Source organism: Rhinolophus sinicus, linkage group LG10 (genome assembly GCF_036562045.2).
Source record: "Rhinolophus sinicus isolate RSC01 linkage group LG10, ASM3656204v1, whole genome shotgun sequence".
NCBI lineage: Eukaryota > Metazoa > Chordata > Mammalia > Chiroptera > Rhinolophidae > Rhinolophus > Rhinolophus sinicus.
In genome coordinates this window covers 4,378,410-4,403,171 of record NC_133759.1, presented here as the reverse complement: position 1 = coordinate 4,403,171, position 24,762 = coordinate 4,378,410, and the positions used below count along the sequence as shown (strand labels likewise).

Here is a 24,762-nt window from a genome sequence, read left to right as displayed (position 1 = left end):
TCCCTGGCCTCTACCCACTAGATGTCACTTGTGACACTAAAATGAGTCTCCAGACATTGCCCAGTGTCCCCTGGGGAACAATCTCAAAATGTCTGGAAGCTCCAAAGAAGCTCCAAAGAACATTTATTTCATGGGGAGAAAAAACATACACATAGTCATGACATAGATAATGACTCAGAAAGTCATGAAACACACGTCAGAACCAAAAAAGAGACGTTAACAGCAGAAATGGAGGAAATGCAAGAGGCATGAGAAAAGATTCCACTCTGTCTTCAATATAAACACGTGGGATCGGTGGGATCGTGCCCCTAAGCCTTAAGGGAACGTGCCATAAAAAATACTAGAAATGTAATAGCAGCGTCAACGTAAAGTAACCTCATTGCAAGGAGGCTGCAGAAGGGAATTCTCAGGTATCTCTCTTAGGACTCTACAGTACATCTTCCTGGGCTTGCAAAAACAGTCTCCTTTCTAAGAGCAAACTTAGTGAGCTCTTCTCTAGCCAGTACAGAAATGCACATGTGACACTTAAGACTCCTGAGGAAAGTGTAGGAACTTCAGGGAGGAAAGCGGCAGCCGTGTCCCGCGAACCCTGAACCCCACGCTGACCTGGTTCTTCCTGTAGTCCTGCTGTGAGTGTCTCAGGACCCGGTAGCAGAGCCGGCAGATGTGTCTGAAAGGAGCGTGCCGCTGGTCCCCGAGCTCCTCCAGCCGCAGCATCGGGCCGTCACCACAGTCTGTGAATGGTGCCTGTAACAACTTGAAGATCTGGGGGTGAGGAGGAAGAGTGAAAACCGTCATCACTGGTGTAAGGCAGGTCTCAGCTCCCGCTCCCCGCACAAGAACGCAGGATATGGTGAGGCCAAAAAGGAACACCCACGGAGCCATAGGTAGGGGAGTCATACCACTATGTTCTCGCTGGCGGCTGGTCGAGACACAAAAACAAACATCCACCAGTACCCCAGTGAGGGGTCTTCCTGCACCCCAGTCTCAGTGGTGGCCGGGCGAGACACAGGAAGCAGGAGCCACACGATCCACTACCTGCTGCCCGCTTCTCTGCCAACCAACCTCACTTGCTAACTGCAATCCGCTTGTGCTAACTGCAATCCGCCTCTCTGCAATCCGCAATCCACACTCCGTGTTTGCTAGCTCAGCCACGGCTGTTATATCAGTGGCTAATGGCAAACTGGTAACAGCTGATGGCCATCTACTACCTGAGCCAGCACCTTCCCACGTGAGGCCGAGAGCCTGGAAACTGCTCTCTGGGACTCTGTCCCCACACCCAGCTTGCGGCCCCGTCTCCAGCAGCTTCAGAGAACTACAGGGTGTGTGTGTGTGTGTCTGTGCATCTCATCTACCCAAGGGTGTCACTGTCTTCCCTCTGACTTGACTTCACACCAGCTGATTTAAATTTATACAAGATAATACCGTCTATCCATTTCCTGTAAGCCACTGCTCATTCTTTACGGTGAGATTCGTGGTGGCTTGTGGGGTCCTGTCAGACAAACTGGTCTCGAGTGCCTGCCATGATCAACACCATCGTAAGAAGGAAGTTGCCCTGGTAACCACCAGTTCCCCTCAGGAGAGGTGGGCCTGTATCACCTGAGAGGAATGTTCTCCCACAGGTAAGCAGGCCCATTAAGTTGTTTGCTGCTGTGGGATGTATGGTTCTTAACAAGCACGAGCCACTGGCTATAAGCCACCTGAGCTCCTGGAGGCTGTAGATGTCAAGCCCCCCTTCTCTTTCTGAGACAGAGATCACCCAACACTCTGCTTCTGTCCTACGTTCCCTTAAACAACTCTTTCATTCTGGAGCTGTCAGCCTCTTGCATCCGTCTCTCGGCCCCACCTCCTTTGGAGGTTGGTTCCAGTACCAACAGGTCCTTATAAGAACCTATAAGGCCTAAGTTTATCCGTATTCCACATCTCCCAGATGTAGGAAATAACCTTAAGGACACAGAGCCCTTGACATTATTTTTGAGGAAAATAAAGTTATCAAATGAACTCTTCTTGGAGTTCCTAATGGGCAAATTCTCAACAAGTGTGTTTTTTGGCCCATGCAGGGATCGAACCAGCAACCTTGGTGCTACCAGCACCACGCTCTAACCAACTGAGCTAACCGGCCACCCTCTCAACAAACGTATTTTCAATTGAACTGAGCTATGGAGCCACGAAGAGACAGGAAGGCAGCTTCAATGCATTCGGCTAAGTGAAAGAAGCCAACCGGAAGAGGCTGCGACTGGAGGAGCCCAGCTAGACGACACTGGGAAAAGGCAGAACTATGGAGACGGTAAGAAGATCAGGGCTTGTCGGGAGGGGTGAGGAGGAGGGATGAATATGCCGAGCAGAGGATGTTTAGGAAGTGAAACTGCTCTGTATGACACTGTAACGGTTGGTACGTGTCATCACACACATGACCAAACCCACAGAATGTCCACCACCAAGAGTGAGCTGTCCTTTAACTATGGACTCTGGGTGATGAGTCAGTGTAGGTTCATCAACCGCTACAAACGTGCCCTCTGGTGGGATGGTGGGGGATGCTGTGCATGCCTGAGGGTGTGGGGTGCATGCCTGAGGGTGTGGGGTGCACGCCTGAGGGTGTGGGGTACATGCCTGAGGGTGTGGGGTACATGCCTGAGGGTGTGGGGTACATGCCTGAGGGTGTGGGGTGCATGCGACCTCTGTACTTTTCACGCACTATTGCTGTTCACTTAAAACTGCTCCAAAAAAATAGTCTGTTTCTTTTTTTTTTTTAATCAATTGATCAAGCCTTCCAAGTGGAACCATCCACGTCCCTAAGAGCAGTGACCCCACTGATTTCTTACAAACTGACCCAAACTGTCATGTGTCACTGACCTGCTTGAGAATATTCTGTTCTCTCATCAGCTTCTGCCGTTCCCTGTTGGGCTTGGAGAAGACCACTTCAAGCACATCTTGACCAGAATTAGTTCCACCAGTGACAAAGTAAACCAAGTCTTCCAGCAGCTTGGTGACCGACCTGAGGGGGAAAGAAGCTGTTAGAGGTGGGACGTACTCCATGTCCCAGAAACCTCAGGCCTGAGTGAAGCAGTTAAACCAAAGCATTCCCGTTCCTCCCAGTCTCCTCGAAATGGATAACCGAGGGCCGTTACCAAACAGAGTGAAATACAGACAACACATGATTGCCCACAAAAGGATTATCACCTTCACAAAACATGGGCCATCCGACACTGTCTGAGTCGCCTTGACCCCTGACATTTAGTAAGGGAGTTCCAGGGACCAAGTGGGACACAGAGAAAGAGAGCGACCTTCACAATCTCAGACTTTCAAAAAGGAACACCATTTCTTGGAAACCACAGGTTGAGCCACCCACATGAGGGGAGCCCTGCAACTGCCGCCCTCAGCCGCCCCAGCACGGCCTCCCTCTCTGGGAGGGGCCTGAAAGGCGCAGGGTGTGGGGAGGAGCCGTAGCTCGCTCCTGGCAGGACGCACACCTCCGTTCGTTCTGCGTGATGGTGCCCTTCTCCAGCTTCCCCGCGATGGAGCCCAGCACCTTGCTGGCGTCGTTGGCGAAGTCCAGGTCGCGGACCTCGGCGGGGGAGACCGGGACGATGGCAAACGCCTCCTTATCCTCCTTCACGGGAGAGGTGCCGATCTGAAATGCAAGGTGGCCTTTGAAGGGCTCGGACGGAGAGCATGTGACACCAGACATTCCCTATGGGGCTTTCGGCAACAGAGAGCGTGCGGCTGTCTGCGGTTTCGCTCAACCAGATGTAGGAAACCATCTGGAAGCAAGTCCCCCAAGTCGTTCACAGTTGTCTCCTCTGGAGACTGGGATTGTGGCAACAGTGAGGCAGGAAATGGGGCGCTATTATAACGTGTAACTTCATTTGTTACAGGTAAGACTTAAAATGCGATCTATGTGTATAAATACACAGGGAAAAGCAAATATGCAAAATGGTAATTCTTGACTCTAAGTGACAAACAGTATAAGGATAGACTGTACCATTCTTTCAAGTTTTCTATATACCTAAAAACGTTCATAAAAGTTAAAGAAAAATTCCAATAACTTCTCCCATTCCCCCCCCCCCAAAAAAAAATGTGTGAGGGTATCATTCCATTTTTTAAAAAGAAAACCGCTGTGTTTGTGTATTTATGCTCTGTGATCCTGGAGAAGGTGGGGAAGGAGAGGTAGGGCTTCAGGGAGAGAAATTAGAGATGGTGGGAGAACTTTCAAGAAATAAAAATAGTACATGTTTAAGTACACAGAGAAATAAATAATAAAGATTGGGGGAATCAACTAGTGTTTGATGGACCTCAAGGCCCAAGCAAACATTTGTCCAGCTGAAATCATCCTTCAGACATGAAACCCAGACAATTGCTCAACCCTTAGGGCAGAAGCCATGGAAGAAAATAAAAGGTTCTGATTACTCCAAAAGCCCTGGGCTTGCTGTAGCCAGGTCCCTTGGACAGAATTCTTTGATCACATTGGAGTTTGTCCACGACCACACTCTTGCCAAAGCAACACAACTGTACAGCTTCACACTCTCCCCCATCTGCCCTCAAAAGAGTCCTTTCATTAGGGGGAGGCCGGGGGCTGGGAGGGGAGGGCGCCCAGTTCCAGGACCTACTTTCAGCATCACGGGTTTTTCTTCTTCCTTGTCAATGGGGATGTTTGTGCTGTGGACCCAGGTATTAGTACACAGGTGTCTGAGCCGCACGTAGGAGTTTCTAGACGGGGAACGAAAGAAGCGTTTAGGGATCTGAGTATTTAGGGTTTCTAGCGCCACCAGCCTAGAATATATTCCATCAAAATAAAAATGGAGACCCAAATGGTTTTCTGCTACATACATTGCACAATATACACATAAGAGCAAATGGCTTTGGTCCAAGATTCTTTCTGATGTGTTTACAACAGCAAATCATTCACAGTGACTCTCACCTTGTGATTTGCTGTGGTTCTAAGATTATGTCCCGTGAATGAAGGTCTTTGAACAAACTGAGCACGAGACAGGAACAAGTGTATTTACTGAGTGTATATTAGTGCTCATGTGAGAGATGATTAAGCAATAACGACAATTTTCATATGGATCAATAAAGCAAAATGTAAAATCATAAAATTCCTGGGGAAAAAATAATGTGAGTAAATATTTAATAATCTTGTGGTAGAGAAAGCCCTTTGAAGAGTGAAACAAAATACAACATCCCTAAATTTTAAAAGTAAAAAATGCATAAATCTTATTATAAAGTTTATATTTTATATCTTCTGTACAGAAAAAAAAATCATGAACAAAATTGAACAAAAAATGATAAGGTGGGAAAATAAAAGAGTAACACATAGCATAAAAAGATTATTAATCCACATACGGACAAGGACACAGACCAGTGGTTTAATAAAGCAACATAAATGACCAGTAAACTGGGAAGTATGCATTCAACCTCCTTAGCATACAATTTATACAAATTAAAACAATGTAACACTTTATTGTATCATATACCAAAGATCTTAAAGATGGATATAACCTAGTGTCCACAACAGCTTAGAGACAGGAGTTGTGCTGCACACTTGTGGTGAGAGTGTGAACAGGTGAAACTCGGGAAGGGAGTCTGGCACTTTGTGTAACTTGTAAAATGCACTGGTATTTTTATCTAGCAATCCCATTTTTAGATTTTTTTCCATTAAGAGATGACAGCAGATACAAACTGAGGCTTAAAGATATTCAACAAAGCACAATTTATAGTAGTAAAAAAATTGTAAATAATCCAATGTCTTAATAATGGACTAATGATACCGTGCTTCCCCGAAAATAAGACCTAGCCGGACCATCAGCTCTAATGCGTTGTTTGGAGCAAAAATTAAGCCCATTTGGCTTAAACATCTAAGATTTGGGGCTCTGCAATGCGATCTGATGACTTGTGATAAGTTGCTTAAATTCTCTGGGCCTCAGAGTCTCTATAAGAAGGGGCCAATAATGCTACTTACTTGACAGAGGTGTTTGTGAAGATGAAATTACAGAACACGAGTAAAGCACGCGGCATTGTACACGGCACACAGTCAGCACTCAATAAACGTGAGCCACTGTTAGTAACACTGTTGGTTCAGCGTGACCCTTTGTCCCACGTGTAGTGCAGTTATTCCCTCCCCCCACAGGCTTCTTATGCAACAAAACTAAGAGTTAACTTTAATAAAATAACCAGAGAAGACTGGTCTGACTTCTCAACACTTAAAATGAAATTTACTTTGTACTCAGTGGATTTCAAATACTCCATTTTCTAGAATTTCTTTTCAAGTGCTTATTCAATTGACTGGGCGATCGCTCAGGTTTAGGAAGAAGGAAGAAAGTCAACTAGAAACATTCAGCCACTTGAGCTTAAGGTTTGGCTTGTTTACCTAAAAATAGCACTTCTTATCCAACCACTGAGAACTTGCAGCTGCTGAGCCAGAAACCACCACTCCTGACACCCTTGCAATGGGCAGCCAGGACAAACCCCGTGTGAAACCTTCCAGGAAGGCACCGTAAGCCTGCGGTTCCCAGCCGCCAGGCCACGCACACCAAGCCTGACTCACCCGGGCTAACTTGTGTTAGAACCATACCTGGGGACAAGGCTGTCACCTCCACGGAGAGTGGTGGGGTCCAGCTCGAAGATGGACGAGATGTCACTGCCTTCGGGCACCGAGACCAGGGAGTACACCATCTTTTCCTGGACATTTCGCAACCTGCTGCGAGAAGCGTCCTGATCCGGGTCCACCTGAGGAGGAAAGGTCACCGAGTCAAGGACGCTGCGTGCCGGATGCTGCGCTCACTACGACCACAGGACGGGAAAAGAAACAGTGAGCGCCAGCCGTCGGCGGGAAAGCGTGTTTCAGGGCAGCCACACAAGTCTCACCGGCCGTCCAGCACAAGACCATCTACGCGCCACCTTCTTGTGTTGCAATAAAAATGCTTAAACGATGGGGTTACGGTGACAGAGGTCCATGGGGACAATGCTCTCGGTGACAAAGAGCTCCACAGAGCCACAGCCAAGGGCGGCAGTGGGGGGAGGAGAAGCACTTTGAGACAACTTTCCTGTGGCTTTGGTATGGGCCGTTGTGCTAACCTATAGCGAAACTGTCTGGCCGTCATATGATACAGCTACTTCCCAGGAGGAAAAATAAAAAAGGAACCTGGATCCAAGAGTTCATAAGCAGTGAATCCCAGGGTGGCCAAGGAAAATATCTGAAAGTCAGCCTAGCCCTGAAAAAAACATCCGTTGTTAATCAAGCAGGGCCGCCAGCAGGGCGGGGAAGGGCTCGCCTGCTACCTTGGGGATCAGGCTGGGACTGAAGGAAACCTTCAGTGGAGGCAGATGAAGGGTGACGAAAGTGTTCCTGGGAAACTCTGAAGACAGTCTGGGCCCCGGAGCCCATCTTCCCGAGGACATGTAAGCAGATGCCCAGAGCAGTGTGACCGGTGTCGCGAGCTCCCTCTCAGCTCTGTGACTCTACACGGGCTCTCTCTGCATGTTTAACACCCCTGCAGGATGACGGCATCCACCTGCGTCCACCAGGAAAACCACATTTTCTTTGTCACTAAGTTGTTTAGCTCGGGCTGAGGCCCTGCCTCCTTTCCAGATGGGGAGTGGAGAAAGGATATGAAGTCTAACAGGCAAAGCAGACAGCACGGGAATACTTCATTCCCAGGGGCCTGAGCTGGAGGGCTGCGGGCAACAGTCTGCTTTAGCAGCTCATCTGCAGCCCCGACTTCCGTCTGTGTGAAAAAGAAAAAAAGGAAAAGGAAGAAAAGCTGCTTTTATGCCCCAAAACTCTGTCTGCTCCCGCTCTCAAGCTCCCGCCTCTAATACCACGGGGCTCTCTCCAAACAACCTTGACTCTTATCCCACGCACAGTAGAGTGAGAAAAGCCTGGAGGGCTCCATAACGTCTCTACAAGCTCAGCTCAGGAGCAAGAACTTGCCCAGAACCCTCTTCTAACTGCTGTGACCTGCAGCGTCCCACACGCCACACTCAAGGTGAACCCTGACCCGGTGCTGGCTGGAGACACAGGGCTGCTGCAGGCTGCTGGGGAGACCTGCCAAGGGTCTAGAGAAAAACGAAAATTGCATTAAGTTCACTGTGTCTGGAAACGAGGCTGGCAAACAGCGCGTTCATACTCTGTCTGTGTGCAGTCGGCGTTTGCCACCTAGTGGGCAGAAAGGCACACGGGCAAAAGGCCGTCAGACGAGAGCCAGCCTCGGCTTCTCCTTTTTCTTCCCTTAGCATCGAAGCAAATGGCTCTGGTGCCTCTGCATTTAGAAGGACAGGAGCGACAAAGCTGAGGGAGGTCCCAGGCCAGACCCACGGGGCTGGATGCCAGTCTCGGGAAAACACAGGAGCAGTAAGCAGAGCAGAAGGACAGAGAGGCTTCCTCTTCCAGGCTGCTGCCCTGGAGCTTCTCCAGCCAAGTTTCCAGGCCAAGAGGAGCGCAATGGGGGCCAGACCCTCCCAATGCAGACACTGCTGGCCTCGTGGTGAAAAGTGAGTCCCCAGAGACCCCTCCTCCAATGAGGGCCACCACCCAAGCCACAGCCCGAGTAGCCGGAGCAATGCAGTCTAGACCGGCCCCCAAGCTGGCGCACACCTGCCACCCTGGCATGGAGAAGCACGACAAAGTAAAGATGACGGAGCTCCGAGAGACCCCAAGACGTGGTGCAACTCAGGACCACTCTCTGCTTTCCCACGTGTCCAACGAAGATCATGAAACCTGCCCTAAGTCATTTCAGGGAGCTAATGCATAGCCCAGACGACCTGGTGATGTCAGGGCACTGGAATGGGGACGATCCTGTGCAACTGACAAACGTGCCGTTTATTGAGCACCGACTATGGGCCACTTCACCTGCACATCTCGCTTTGTCCTTTAGAGCAAGCCCGCCTGCCACTTCTACAGATGAGGGCGTGGAGGCTCAGAGATGGACAGTAGCTTGGCCGGAGTCACACAGCTTACGAGCGGCGGGCCTGCTCTTGGAAGCCAGTCTGTGTCTCCCCCACGCCCTACTGCTGGCCGCTGTGTTCCTCCTCCTGCATTAAGAATACCAGCCCTTCTCCTCACACACCAACAGGTCAGGAGAGCGACCTCGTGCCCAGAGTGCAAGGCTCACTCGAACACCAGCTCCACTGCAAGATGTCACAGCTCTTCTTCAAAGTGACCTCAGAGGGCGGCACTAAGGCCACGGATGCAAGTCAGATGAAGGCAGCTCTTTCTCTCAAAATAAAGAAGGTGCAAGGACGACGGCCTTAGGAAACGTAACCCGGCCCACCCAAGCCCAGGCGTGCTGAGCACGTGAGCCTCTACAGAGCTGCTGTGCAAAGACGGCCTTGCACATGGGCAGAAAGAGGGACCAGGTGTTTTCTGCCTCCATTAACAGTGCAAGGTAAGCTTTCAAAATGGGCTCCAGAAGTGAGGATGAAGAGGACAAAAGGAAAGGACACGAACCCCCCAGCCTGTCCAGGAACTATGTGGGCACCTTCCGCGGGCAGCCGTCTGCGTTTCTGCCAGAGCTAACGTAACTCAAAGGTTCACCGTTACTACAGGATTCGCACTTTCCAGTCAGCGGCCTTCTCTGCTGTCTCCACCCCAATTCCCTTCATGAACATGCCCACATTCAAGTCCCTCCAGTTCTTTCAAAATTTGGGAGAAACAGAAGAGAAATGCCTTCAATACCCTCCCTGAGGTGATCCCACAGACACAATGTCACACAGAACAGCAACTATTTGAAATTATTATTATTATTTTTTGATCCTAGAGCAGAATGGAGCACCTGCCCAAGAGAACAGCCTTGTTCATGCCCACCATTTCCATGTAACACAACCTCTGCCTCTTCAGTGCAGACCTGTGGACACCTGAACCCCCAGCTGCCTCCATTTCAGCATTAATTAGCCTCCAAAGAAAGACCCAGGTGGCATTACAATTCCAAACCACATTATAAAGCCTATTTCTGACTTTGCAGAGAGCAAGGACAGCTGGTTAGACAACGGAGTGTCCAATCAGATGTCCGGTGCTCTGTGCCTCCTGTGTGAACGCCACAGTCTACACGACACCATCCACCTCACACGCTCATTCCTCAAAAACTCTGAATGAGTCACAGATTGAGGTCAACAGCAATAGGACATTCGTTTGTAAAAGGCTGACTTCTACAGGGGCCATCACCGTCTCCAGCCTCGGGTAGTCGAAGAGATACCTCGAACTTCTGCAACTCAGAGGTGGAGACCCCTTAACTAAGCACACAGAAGGAGCGTCATGACTGACAGGCTCTTGAACCAATCAGGACACAGGAGAGAAGCCTGCCCGCAGGGGAAGCACAAGAGACCCTCTTCGAAGGCAGCCGAAAGCTTCCCTTCCCCACACTCAGTGACCATGGTGCTTCTTACGTGGGGTTCCAGAACATTTGGTCTCACCCTACGGGATGAAGACCCGGAGGCTCCTGTCCATACTTACTGAGGGCTGAAACTCCAGGCACTCTTCCTCAAAGTCAGGGTCTACCTGATGAAAAAGAATCATTAGGAAATTAAATCACCCATTGCTTTCTCAAGGACTCGGCCCCACCTGCAGGAGACGTCCACGCCTGCGGGCATCTTTGAACAGCTAAGAACTTGTCCCTTCCCTGCGTTCACGAAACCAGCATGCCACAACACGACACATGTCACATGAGTACAACACACATGGGACAATCTCCCAGTCACCAAGAGACGGCTCTCAAGTATAGACAGAGAAACACAACGAATTCACCAGCAAAACAACAGTGAAAAGCCCGAGGTACATGAAAGATCGAGACCCCGTCATTGATAATCCTGCTTATTTTCAGTTAGAAATAAAAAACTGGTGCTTCCAACAAAAGCTACATTCACCTCAGAGCGTAGCAGACAGCGCAACCACCACTGGTCTTTGGCAAACCACGGAACTGACATTTCTCACAGCTGGTTCGCTAGCTCTGCAATCCCCACTGGCTCCACTTTAAATTTCAGCTTAGTTTTGCTCTTTGGTTCTTGAATATTTTGAACTCATCAGTTCATGTAAGTGTCAGGCACCCCAGGGGTTCGGTACATTGACAGTCAGGCTTCTTGGGGTCAGCTGCAGGAGCAGTGCTGTCACCCACGCGTCACCTTGAAAATCTGAGCAGCCCCACCAGCGGCACCAGACAACGGGTGTCATCTGATGTACGACCAGAATCTGATGTGAATATTCATTGCACATCTCCCAGCAAATCAGAGTAAAATGCAACATGTGTCACACAGTAGGGTGGCTCCTTAAATTGACACAAAATCTCAAAGGTAGGTACCCCCCGTTCTTCAGCACTGAGTCTTGCCTCTGCTCAAAAACCCTTAACAGGCATTTAAGGTAATTTGATTTTTGACAGTCCTACAAGTAAATGATTAGACCTGGTCTACTCCCCCAGAGCTCTGAGAACCAGGATGCTTCAGAAAGTTGTCTAACTCCTTACGTGTCGTAACACTGCTGGCTTTCAACACCACGTCTCACGACAGCCAAATGTCAGGCATTCTTGTGAGGGGCAGGGTTGGTAGGTAAGATGTGGGGAGAGCAGTGTGCATGAGCAAAACAAGGGTAATCCTAAAACCCAGCACTCTTTTCTTTTTGAAGACCCACTGTTTTAGCAACTTTCAAGCACACAGTACAGTATTATTAACTGCAGTCACCACGCTGCACAGGCCATCCCCGGGACGGCATTATTTCCTAACTTACGGTCTCCCCGCATCTTGATGGGAATCCCTGTGAGGTACTCAAATGTGTTAACCATCGCTACCCTTTCTTGCCTATAAGCAGGGAAAGGAGGCAGAAGGAAACAGAAAAGCAGAAGGGAAAGCAAGGTGACTGGGCATTACCCTAAACCTCCAATCACCTGAGGCTCCAGGTAAGGGAGGAAAAGGGACTGTGTCAGCCTTGAAAGAGAGAAACTCGGGGCTGCTACTTACCTCTGCTGCTAAGTAATGCCCTGTAGCAAGATGCTTGAAACGGAAGAGGCTGTTCCAATAGCCCGCTCCTCCCCGACACGGGTCATGCTGGACGACCTGCAAGACGAGGAATGAATGGTCAACAGGAGAGGAGAAGTGTCAGCCCACAGTAGGACAACACCGAATCTGACACACTGCACAGAAGTCATAGTTCAGGCGTGAGATTTACTAGCTGAACAAAAAAAATCAGTACCGTCCAACGAACCCATTGCAAGTGTCATGTGTAACATAAGAACTTAAACATACGGGAGTGCTAAGTTTCTCCAAAGAAGAAATAGTCTCCCAGTTAATGTGAAACAACGGTAGTGAAACACTCAACGGTTTTCAGGTTGTTTGCCTTAATCACCCTAAAGCAGAAGATTCTGAAATCCATCCATGAGAGGCACGACAAATAAAAAGAGATTTTGTGGGAAATTGTGCAAGCCCTCCACACACGGAACTGCGCGCTGAAAAACACACACCGGCCCACGCCGAGAGCCTGAGAGCCTAAGAGTTCACCATCAAAACAAACATAACTTCAGCTTCTGGCCATGACGGAGTACCTGGTACTGGTAGTTGGTGCCAGAAGCAATTGGACATCGCCCCAAAGACTGGATTTGCCACAGACAACAAGAAAACTGCATAAAATACGTGAAGTGACTCGCAGCTGTCGGGTGATGGGGCCGCACAGTGTGATCGCTGAGGGACGGGAAACAAGGCGAGATCTGTGACTGCTTCAGTTTGCTCCTCAAGGTCTTCTCGGGATGGTAGCATTGGGAAGGGGAAACCAAGCAGGGGACACTGGTCTCACTGAGTTCAGGAGACATACCAGCATTTAGGGAGACTGAAGTGGCTGGAATTGTGGGGGCAGAACACAGAGCTACCCAGACAAAAAGCCCCAGGAATCTGTACAGGGGTCTGCCTGACTCTTTGGCTGGATACCAAGCTGCAGATGTGTAAGGTGAGACCCCACAAATAAAGAACAAGGAGGAGCCGTGAGTGCAGCATTCCCGGAGCTCGCTCAGGGCTGGCTGGGGCCTGCATCCTGACAAGCCAGTGAAGCGATTCCATCCCACACCTGGGCACTCAGTAGAGACATCAAAAGGTCACACCTTAGTCGCAGGTCTTATCCGACCCTAAAAGGAGGCCACAATTCAATTGACCTAACGAAGCTTTAAGACAAGCCTCCAAATGACTAAATGGATCCACAAGTAACTTTACTGTCTGACAAAACAAAATACAACACTCTTTAAAGGAAGGCAACAGAATCCAGACACTCAACAAAGTAGCATATACTGTGTAGCTAGAATTCACATCCAGCAATAATATCCTTCACAATGTTCAGTATATAATCATAAAGCCACGGACAGGCGAGAAGCAGGAAAACGTGACCCATAAACTCAGTAACCTGTCAGACAGCAGCAAATGATCCAGCACGTGCATGTGGGTTGGTGGGGACAGGAAGAACATTTGAGAAATAATGACTCCAAGTTTTTCCTTTTCGATACAAAACCACAGGATCAAGAAACTCAGTGAACTCAAAGTAGGATACACACATGCATGCGCAAGCATCATCATTAGATTAACGTAAAGCAGAAATAGAAACAAAAACCTTAAAAGAAGCCATGAAAGAGAAAAGACACTACCTGTAGGTACCAAGATGACACCCACTGAACTCACATCAAAGCAGCAATGCACACAAAATGACAACGGATGAACATCTTTCAAGTACAGAAAGAAGACACTGTCTCCCTAGACTCCTATAGCCAACAAAACTATCCTTCATACGTGAAGGCCACATGGAGCAACTGGGATCTTAATACACCACGTGTGGGAATATAAATTAACCTTGAGTTACCATCTGACCTACAATTCCACTCCCAAGGACACTGAAAACATGTCCGCACAAAAAGTTGTACATGAATGGTCATCACAGCATTATTCAGAAGAGCCCCAAAGTGGAAACAAGCCAAATGGCACTGAACAGCCCATCCCGGGGAGCATTATTTGGCAGTGAAACACAACGCTGTGGTAGATGGGGCCATGTGGATGAGCCTGGGAAACTTCACGCGAGGGGAAAAGAAGTCAGATACAAAGGACCACATAGGAAACGTCCAGCAGAGGAAATCCATGTAGGAGGGAAGAGGAGGGGTTGCCAGGGCAGAGGGGCAGCAAGGTTGCAGAAATGAGGTGAGACTGCTACACGTGCAGGGCTTTCAGAGCGGTGAAAACATGTTCTAAAATCCGCTGTGGTGATGGCTGCACAACTCGGTGGACCTGCTGAAAATCACTGAATTGTGAGGTACATGAACTGTATCGCAATGAAGCTGTTATTTTTTTTAAAAGGAAAATTAATTAAGAAAAGAAAAATAATCCGATTTTCTTTTTCAAACAAAGGCAAAATGAAGATATTTACACACACACAGAAAGAGCCTTTTCCAGGCGCTGGTCTCCAGCACCAGTGTGTCTGATTCCCCACGCCGAGCCCTGCTCCCCCCCAAAGTGGGTCCCTGACTTTTATCCCAAGGCCGCCTCATATTTCTGAGTCCAGGCCACCATCTCACACGAAGGGGCCTAAGCGCCTCCTCCTTCCTGAGTACAGACCGTCGTGTAAGTGTCAGCTCAGAGGCTTCCTGTCTCAGGAAGCCTTCCTGAATCGCTCACCCCACCTGACGTGCTCCCCCGTCAGCTAAATCTGCAGAGCCAGGCAATGTCCTCCTGTCACCCCACCATCCCGCTCTCTGGGGTGTGTCTTGTCATTCTGGCCCCAGTGTGCGAATCCCTTTGTATCTTGTTGGGTAGGCACGCGGTTACATACTGTGACAGATACATGAGCAACGGAGAGAAAAACGGAAGGGAGAGGCGATTAGGTGGCCCGGAGACAGCAATGTCCAGTTCCAGCTGTGAGTTTGCTTCTAAAGGAGACGTCACTTCCTCCACAGGCTCACCCAGCGCCCTTCTGACCGGCGCAACGCACTTGTTCCTGTGTCGCCCCAGGGCACGAGGTGGTGGCTGTGATTTATTGCTAAAGCCCACGAGTCCCGTCTCCCCACCTCCTGCCGCCCTCTTACCTCCACCTCCCACAGGGCTTTGGAGCTGGTGGCAGACGTGGCAGACTGGCGGCCCGTGGTTCTCAGGAAGACGTGCTGCTTCTTCCTGTGCTCGTCACACGTGAGGAACTTCTCCTGCTCAGCGTGGAAGAGCCTCACCACGTCACCCTAGGCGTCCACACACAGAGGAATGAAGGACAGTGACGTTTAAGAGAACGGAACTGCTACCTGGGAAGGGCCACGCGCCACCCCGCCCACCAGGCACCAAACTCACCCCCTTCAATGTGTCATCTTTGTTATCGTTCCACTTCATGAAAAGGACGACTTTCCAGCTTGTATTGCAGTTGACGGAATTGACCTGGAAAGCAAGTGAGAACTACAGTTTCACATCTCCCTCATAACAGCTGTGCCTTCCAACCCCCAAACCCTGGGGCTGACAGCCTGAAGATCGCAGGACCTACAGATTCAAGTGGCCTGTCAGAAGTGCGTGGCGGGAAAAGGGTCATTTGGCCCCATCACTATGTATGCTCCAACTGACCACAGGAAGCAAGCTGCCTGCTCTTCTGGAATGACCTCTTCCTTTCTCTCCAAGTCGCTTGTGCTGCAGCCAGAAAGTAAAGGCCAAAGTACTTATAAAACGGGATGAACTCCAGAGGTAAAAGAGCCTCCCGAGTGTCCATTCTGGAATGCTAACGGCACTTACGGCAGCAGCCGCTGTCTGTACACTAAACATCTGCCAGGCACGGGTTGAGGACTGACACCCACGAGCACATCTGGTCCTCAGTGACACCCTAAGAATAGGAATGACCATCACGCCCATTTCAGAGACAGGAAAACTGGTGTACAGAGAGACTGGGAACTAACCCCCAGCCACAGAGCTGGGGAATGGCAGATGTGGGGTTTGCAGCCACATCTCTATCTTACTCCAGAGCCTGTGTCCTCAACCATTAGACAAGTACTTACCGTCCTCGTGCCCGGTATCTGCCCATTTAGAGGCTAAGCAGATGCATTGCCACAAGCAAGACGGCATTCTCGCAGGGCTGCTGACTGCCTGTGGTGTTCCCTTCCTAGCAACTAGCAAAAGGCACCCTTTAGGGAGATAATTAGGAAAAGGTGCCCCTTTGGCCAGAAAAATTCCTTCCGAGAGGCCCTTCTCTGGCTCAACAATTAGAAAACAATCCCCCAGTGACCTAAGGCTCGTCAACGGCACCCTGGGGCGACAGCTGGCTTTGCACGACCTCCTGTGGCAGCCCTGACTGGGGCCTCGGTCCCCTTGCCTGCAGGACAGGCACAGGGCCACACGCCACTGCTGAAGGCCCTGTCACACACACATACTCCGCCCCAAGGCCTGTTCCTGAGGCCTGTGCCTGCCCTCAGGCCCTAACTCGGTCCCCTTACCTCGTTGCAGCCTGGGTTGTCCACCAGCTGGTGGCTGCTGGCGTGCAGGGGCTGGCCAGCATTGACGGGGTTCAGGACCACCTTGTCACCTATGACCACCTGGAAAGGAAGGACCAACAGGTCAGGTGCCCCTGGTGGAGGGCAGGTGGGTGTCCTCAGGCCCCCCTGGATGTGGCGTGTCCCCAGTCTGGCCAGCACAGCCGAACCCTTCGTAGTGCAGGGCACCTTGTGACGTCCAACAACCCCTCCCCAATCCCTGAGAAATGGCAAGACCAGCATGGGACATCACTGTCAACTGCCAATGTCCTCCTTTTCATGTGAACAGATATACGTAAAAAAGCTCTAACTCAATTTTAGGAGTAGAGCAGATTACTGTCCAAAGGAAGTCTTGATCTCTGCAGGGACGGAGCCCTCATTTTATACACCCACAGCCATGACTTCGTGCTGCTTTGAGTGCAAGCCACGTTAAGAGCACGGTTTTCTATTATGGCCTGTCAGCCACGCAGCTGCACGTGTCTGTGTGTGTGCACAGATATCCCTACTCATCTGCAACGAAGTTACCGCACACGGTACTCATCCTCTTCCTGTTTAACAGCCTGATCTTCCACTTTCAAAAGTGACAGTCGCGGGCCTCTAAGTCCATCCCATGACCCACAAAGAGCTCGACACTGGTCATTTAAAAACCCTGTTCTACAAGAATGCCTATTCAGTCCATCTGACCTTCTCCACTAAGGTACCGCTAAACAGGTAAGTTTAAAGGGCAGGAAAGCTAAGAACGTGCTGAAAATGAAACTCGCACCCTTGTCTTGTTATGGGAGTGGCAGGGGAACGGAAATGATGGCTTCCTAAGGTGTCAAGTTCATGTGTGCAGTTTGCTACATTGGGGGCGGGGCATATACAACCACGGCTTCTCTAACTGCAATGAATATACGTCAAAAAATCCACTGCTTTGGTGGAGCCTCAGCTTTACTGGACTTGTTCTTCCCTTCTCAGTAGAGGGTCAGTGTTTGCTGCACCCCGACAGGGAAGAGGCGGGCTGGTGCTGGATGCCGCTGGGATACTGTATATAACACACGCACATCACCTGACACACACAGGGGGTGCCAAAAACATGTATACACATTCCAAGAAAGGAACTGTATTAAAATTGTAATACTCAGTATATACCGACAAAAAAAGATGAATACAAGTCACGTCTGACTTCTGCAGTTACAAGAGGTGCTCAGAGTGGTTCCCACTGGTGTCCAGACACTTCTGATGACAGCGAACTATTACTGCTTGAGCAACGCTGACTAAAGGGCCCACTTGCATACACTTTTTTGGCACTCCCGCTATATCAAGCGCCCAAAGCTTGTAAACTTAACTGGCAATACTGAGAAATGGCAAAGTCCAGTTTTAGGTGAAGGCTAGTTGAGCATTTTGACAATATTTCCTGCTGTTTAAGACACGTATTTCTTTTTAGTGAAAAACAGCGATTTCAGAATCTTAACAAGGTCAGAAGTATAGCTGATAGGATTTCAACAGTGTTGAGGATGTAACGACTTACAAATGTCTGTAGCAAGTGGGGGAACTGCCCCAAGTCTCACCGAGAAGCTTTGCTGTGACCTCGTACCCTAACAACCCCTCAGGGGAGGGGCCAGCTCACAACCGAGGGGGTCTCTGAGCAGGCGCAGAGCCCGCAGGCCGACGGGTGAGGACAAGGGAACGTAACCCTGCAGGGCTCTGGCCCTCCCTGCCTTGTCTACTGGTTTCCCAGGTCACTAACTTAACTTCCAAATGAGAGAGGCACTTCTACTCGACGATGATCTAGAATGACAGGGGGCCCTCGCCAGGATATTCATATATGGCAGCTGTTTTCATGGGAAAGTTACTGAGGTAATGGGCTGTTCAGACAATTTTGTCAGAAGCCCGGACAGGAAAACATAGCTACTGGATTCAGGTCACACTTCTCTCCCAATTTCCCTGTTTCCCAAACACTGGTTTCCATAGCAATTCCCTGCTTGTCTTCATACAGGCTAAGCCTCTGGCTCCACTCTCCTCGTGGCCTCCGACACACAGTGACAGGCGGGGTGGCACGGAGCCGTCCCCAGGCTGGCATGTGACTCACACTGTCTCCGATGGATCGCAGCTTGTAGAAGGGCTGTATGTAAAACCAGGACCCTTCGTTCCCAGCCTCGTCCAGGGTGACCCGCATGGCGTTCTTCTCCAGCAGGGCCGGGAGCCTCTTGTTCACAGTCAGGTACTTATTACTCTTCAGGTGCAGGAGCTGCAAACCCACCGAGACAGTTAGGGGAGTGTCAGCAAGACTTCCACTCTCTGCCATCTCTCTCCTGGCCAATAACACATGTACCAAACAGCCCTCCCCACGTGGAGCTAACCGTGAAGCCAGGGAACCAGCAGTGCCTGAGGCAGGGCAGGATGAGAAAAGAAGGAAGAGCAAAGGGAGCAGAAGTAGAGGGAGAAGAACTGTTTTATTTTTCCCCAACGTAGCCTTGGATGAGACGGAAGAGGCTCCAGCCGAGGGCACCGCCACCTAGAACGGCCCCGGCCACCTGTCAGTGGGAAGGAGCCCCATGCGTGGACAGGGCTGGCGCTGAGGGGCTGCAGACGCCCCCGACACAGAGGGGGAGCAAAGGAAGGACACTTCTGAGCACGAGAGACACTACAATTTAGTGGGGACCCTGTGAGGGAGTAGTCATTTCACTTGGAAGAACACGGCTGCGATGGGTTTCCACCTTGAATTTCTAAGCACTTTATTCTTAATGCTTGGGTAATTATTACATGAAGGAGATGGAAAAACCAGAGATGGAGATGGGAAACAACTGTGTCATGGCAGGTCTAGACCAGGAAGCGCTGGCCAAGGCTTCCTGACTCAACAGGCTACCAGAGAAGATGAACCGCTGCCCGACCCCTGGAGAAATGGTGAGGCCAGCATGCGACCCCACTGCCAACATTCTCCTTTTCATGTTAATAGGCCCAGTTTCTCGAACAGTCCTAGTTGGTCCACAAATCTTCCCTCAGGGTTGTGGGAGGTGGAGGAGTAACCTGTCTGACTCGCAAGCCCCTGACGTCCCCTGGCTGTGACAGACACACACCTGCCCAGGTACCGGACTCAGGTGGTCTATAAACCCACATAACGTGGAGGTGGAGGCCAAGATCCAGGCTGGGGAGGAGGGGTAACAAGTAACATCAGCGAGTGTGTGTTCACAGCTCACTCTGTGACAGGTACCTCCTCAGTCCTCCCAGGAAGCTGATACCATTCTTCTTCCCGTGTTGCTAGTGAGCAAACTGAAGTACGGCAAGACTGCTTGCCCCAAATCTCAGTCAGGAAGTTGCAGAATCTGAACTGGACCGCTCTTAAGAGTTTATGCTCTTGGCCCCTAGACCCCTCTTTCGTCTTCAGTTCAAGCCACACTCTCCAGTCTAACTCAGGAGTCCTGCTCTCTGAGTTCCACGGCACCAGCCTGGCCCAGTAAGAAAGCTGACACTGAACTTGGGGCCCACGTGGCCCCGTGGCCCTTCTCCACTGGCTAGAACCTGAAAGGGAGGCGGAGAGGCACTGGCAGGCCTAAGCTTCAGACAGATTCTGGAAACTACTTTCACTGTGTTCAAAGGCCTGAGGGTAATAAACCCAGTTAGACACACAAGGTTGCTTTTACCAATGTGGCAATTCTGGTTTTCTCATATTCCTGATTAGCACTGTTCTGTAGCTGATAGGAATAAAAATGGGAAGGGATTCACTTGTGATTAGTGAAGTTTACATTTACATTAGCAAAGCAAGCAAAATCTTTCAAAAAGGGAAATAGTGAAGCCAGATAATGAAAGGGGTCAGGTCCTCAAAAGCTGGTAATGATTCTGACCCTCTGTGCCTGGGCCCAAACCATCTGGTAACCGGACAAATTGAAACCAGCCATATTTGGCTCTGGACTTCCTTACACACTGTTTTCTGCAACGACAGACCCAGGTGGGTTTTTGGGGCAAACCCCACAGTTGCTGTTTGCTAGGTTGTGTTTTATCCCCAAGTCAAACTTAAAGGCACAAGAAATAAACACGTAAACCTCGCCACCCGTGAGACCCAACATCAGATACTCCGCCTGAAGGCACAGAATGGTTCCTACTACCTGTGCCGTGACACAGAAGCCAATTTTCACCGAATACGAAGAGCTTTCAAGCAACACAGGTTAAACCAAATGGCAACAGCCAGGCTCTTTTTCAGGTAGGAAGCTTCCATTTACAGTATTTGGACAGATCTTAAGTTATCAGCTGTGGGGGCAAGAGGTGGATTCTGATACCAAGAGAGACCAACCACCTAAAAGCCCAAGAGTCCCGCCCATGCAGGAAGAACGACCAGACCTGGAGGAGACTCGCCGTCGCCATGGAGTCCCACCGGAAAGCTGGCCCAAACCCTGCCTCGTGTGTTTTCCCAGTTTTGTTCTTGGTGACGCCCCAGCTCCAGGGACGTGTGGCCGTCACCTACCTGGATCACATTCCCATACTGGATGACAGTCCCCAGCAGTTTCCTGTTTTCTGTCTCGTTCTGCTTCTTCTCCAAGTCTGCAGCGTGCTGTGCACAGGGAAGGAAGACTGGTCAGGAAGCGGGAACAGTGGGTTACACTTCTCTGCAGTGATGCAAAGCCCATGCAGCCAGTCTGTACAAGCAGCCCAGTCTGTACAAGCAGCCCAGCAAAGCTGAGCACCCGAGGCGAAGCGAGGAGAAGGCAACAGGGGCCCAAAAGTCCAGCCCACCCTGCTCTTGCTTTCTTGGCTTTTTTGGCTCTTTTAAAATGCCTTTTTTTTTTCTTTAAGGAATTCATGGACATATCGGTTTAGGGTAAGACTAAGTCAAAAGCTTATGTATTTTTAAAAAACTAGGGTCGGCCTGGAAGGAAATTTGCATAACACTCTTCTGATTTGTACAAGTCCTCTTCCAAAGCTTTGGAATAAAATAAAACTTAATTTAAATGGCGGTTTGGGGTGGTTTCTGCTTTTGTGACCTCGAATGTGTTATTGAACAGGTGTGAGCCTCAGTTTCTTCTTTTGTAAAAAGAAGACGAAAACAGTACCCACACCTCGTAGGAATCACGGAGCACCTGTCACTGCAGCACTGATGGCGTGTTAGTTATTATTGTTGGGCATTAATTATCATTTGATTCATTTTCATAGTATCCTCTTGAGGAGAAGATCATTATCCCAATTTTTAAAAAGAAGAAACAGACTCAGGGAGATTAAAAAGTTCGGTCGACATTGCACAGCTAGTTGGGTGATGGGTACAAAAGGGGTTAGACTATTTTCGCCACTTCTGTGTATATTAGAAATTTTGCTAAATAATGTCATTAGAAAGTCACATATCTATTAAGTAGCAGAGATAGTCCTCAAACCCACATGTGGGTTAACTCCAGACTTATGCAGTTACAAACGAGGCTGGGAGGTATTACCAGTACAAATTTGGTGGCTAGGGAAAACGGTCCAGTTGAATAGAGCTCCCAGAATATTCTACCAGGGCCACTGAACGGCCCTTTTTCATTCGTTTACGTGTACAACTGTGAAAGTACTGTTAGTATGTTATAATAATGCTCCAGGGGGACTGGTTTCATCCTAGGCAATGAGGAAACTATTGTCCCAACCCATCTCCCAAACCTAGACGCGTGAAATAGAGGTAAAATTACAGGGAAGAAACTCAGTATCTAATGTGATGGATGATAAACCTGACGACCACTTGCGCACTTCAGCACTGTTTCCCTGCGTCGCCCCGTTCCTCGAGGTGAGGGGCTGCAGGGTGCCAATGGGCCAGTGGCCTTTCCCAGGGAGCGCGTTGGCACTGTTACAGGACCTTCTGGATGTGCTCTTGGTTCCACCACATACCCGCTTTTCCATCTCAGCCAGGTCACTCAACCTCGCCAAGCCTCACTGTCCACAAAACGGGGACAATGCAAGCCTTTCAGGGCTGTGCTAAAGATTAGAGAAAAATTCAGCATCTGCTCCACCTCTACCTGGAGTGCAGGTATTTTTAGGAAGGTAGATCATCCGAGAAAAATACGCTGTAGCAAGCGATCCTAAACCAAACAGAAGCCGTGTTACAGGAGGCAAAGGGTCTGCCTGGGTGGGAACACCACACGATGGCATCTGCCCCCACCCTGTCAAACAGCGCTCTAGCCACAGCTTCCCCTGTCTCGTTGGGAATCAGTTACCAGTCTGCTGTGCTCAGCTACAAAAGGATAAAGGCCACAGCGCTCCAGACACACCTGGAGACAACAGTCGTGCAGGCAGGGCTCCCTTGGCCTCCAAACTGCCCTCAGCCCCGCCCTCCCGTGCTCTCCCCACTCCAGGAACAACCCTGAAGGTGCGCCCCTCTCTCCTCCTGCCTGTTTCTGTGCGTGCGCCCCACCCCCTCCGAGACCCCTCCTGTTCACACAAGTCCTGCAGGTAGTTCTCCAAACAAAACCCTGGACTGAATCCAGGAGAAGAAAGGGTTCTACTTTGCAGACAGCCATTTGTTCTTACCGTTTCAGCTAACACAGATGGGAAATTGAAGGAAGAGCCTGTCAATGGGGAGGGGGAACCAATAGAGTCAGGAAAATAAAACAAACTACTATGGTTTTTCTCTGCTCAACACACCACATTGCAAGCAGTCACGCGCAAAGAATCACAAAGTCGCATTTCTTGGACTTAAATGATATAAGGGCCCTCCTGAAGCGGGAAAGTTCTCATGGACATTCCCCTTACTCTCAAGAACCGCCAGGGGCCTCAGTTTCAGAAACAATGATCTAAAATACTAAGTTCCTACCTACGCTTAGACTAGTATAAAAGTGGCAAGTCAACAGTCACTGGCATATCTCAAAAGAAATGTCAAATTAGTCCTCAAGAAGGCGCTCTATATTAAAGATTAATTAAACACCGGCAGCTCTAAGTATTAAGGGCATTTGTCCAAAAATGTACAAAAGGTAAAATTAGAACAGAAAATACAACAAAATTGGAGGATAAATACCTACAAACTTCTCTTAAAATATCAAATAGCACATCTGACACTGACAAAAGGTTTACTGATGACCAAGCCTTCACATAACTACCGAGTGAACATTGAATAGTCGATATATTAAGTTTATACATATTCTAAGAATCCACCGTTCCTATAAGCTCTCTTTGTTTAAGGAGAAAAGTCTCCAAATCATTTCACCTTTTACTAAATGTGTGAATCCTTACATGTGTTCACTTGAGTTCACACAGCAATCCTTAGGTGACTCCCTCCACAAAACCAGTCAGGTGTTTTCCTCCAGCTTTATTGAGATAGTAACTGACGTACAGCACTGTCAAATCCAGCTTTTAAACAAAGACATCCATCCTGATTTTCAAGTTCAACAGGTGAGACAAAAGGTAAAGGGGAAAAAAGGCTGGAAGAACACCTGGGCCCATGAATCAAAGCTGCCCCCACCCTTAACCGGAAAAGGACAGCTGGTTCATTAAATCCCACAAGTACTTTCTAAGGGGGGGGGGGGGCACTGTAAGACCAGAAAGGGCTACAATCTCCTGGAAGGATAGCCTGGCAAAATCCACCAAAAAGTTTTTCAATGGGCATAACTTCGACTCAGCAATTCCATTTCTAGGAGCTTCTCCTAAAAAGATAACCTGGCACGTACACAAGGCTGCAACAACTTGTTTGTTTGTTTTTTTTTTTTTTTCCCAGAATGGCAAAAATTGTCAGGATCTTGAATACCGCCCACCGCCATAAGGACTGGCTGGATAAAATTATAGTACGTGTGTGTGTTACTCTCTCCCCTTACACAATGGGTTGTGGACTGTTTTTAATTCCTAAGGAAGCAACTGCACTCTATGCTACGGTCCTCGCTGCCGCCACTCGACACAGCTTTCCCATGCTCCCTCAGCAGCATCAAGGTCACCCCCAAAATAGTCGCCTGTTATTTTATGTCAGAAACGGAGAAACCATTATTAAATTACCGCAGAAAGGCCACTGGAATGGTGGGGAAGGGTTATTTACTTAAGGTCAACAAGCTCTGAACTCGTCACATGATGCTGAATAAAGCTTCTGAAGATGAGTAGGGCAGGACCCAGGTGTTACACGACAGGCAAGACTTGTCAGTCTTGCAGAGGGAACGGACACACACAGCAACCGGCCACTAGATGTCACTGTCCTTCAGGACGCCGCTTCTGTGCTGCATAGTCCAGTCAAAAGGAAGTCAAGTGGTCTAGACAAGTAATTCCTTAAATGGCATTAATTTAAAATAACCCGACCTTTGACCGGGGTCCTGCACAGTCGTTGACCAAAATAAAAATGAGAGCCCCCTGGAGACGCGGAGGCGAGCAGCTGCCTAAAAAACAGCATCTTAATGACGGCACTGAA

General features: G+C 49.4%; 1 protein-coding gene and 1 non-coding gene across 2 annotated transcripts in view; both read right to left on the bottom strand.

The window, feature by feature from the left end:
- Window positions 1–24,762, bottom strand: part of ITPR1 (inositol 1,4,5-trisphosphate receptor type 1) — a 293,300-nt gene that overhangs the window by 159,234 nt on the left and 109,304 nt on the right. Inside the window, exons 6-17 of the mRNA XM_074312232.1 lie at window positions 20,884–20,970; window positions 18,514–18,672; window positions 16,407–16,505; window positions 15,283–15,366; window positions 15,030–15,176; window positions 11,941–12,036; window positions 10,448–10,492; window positions 6,572–6,726; window positions 4,608–4,707; window positions 3,471–3,631; window positions 2,854–2,995; window positions 607–765 (exon numbers count right to left, since the gene is read on the bottom strand). Coding sequence (XP_074168333.1) covers window positions 607–765; window positions 2,854–2,995; window positions 3,471–3,631; window positions 4,608–4,707; window positions 6,572–6,726; window positions 10,448–10,492; window positions 11,941–12,036; window positions 15,030–15,176; window positions 15,283–15,366; window positions 16,407–16,505; window positions 18,514–18,672; window positions 20,884–20,970 — 1,434 coding nt within the window. The remainder of the gene's footprint in view (window positions 1–606; window positions 766–2,853; window positions 2,996–3,470; window positions 3,632–4,607; window positions 4,708–6,571; window positions 6,727–10,447; window positions 10,493–11,940; window positions 12,037–15,029; window positions 15,177–15,282; window positions 15,367–16,406; window positions 16,506–18,513; window positions 18,673–20,883; window positions 20,971–24,762) is intronic.
- Window positions 2,049–2,122, bottom strand: TRNAT-GGU (transfer RNA threonine (anticodon GGU)). Its single transcript has one exon. It is a non-coding gene; the product is annotated as a tRNA-Thr (tRNA).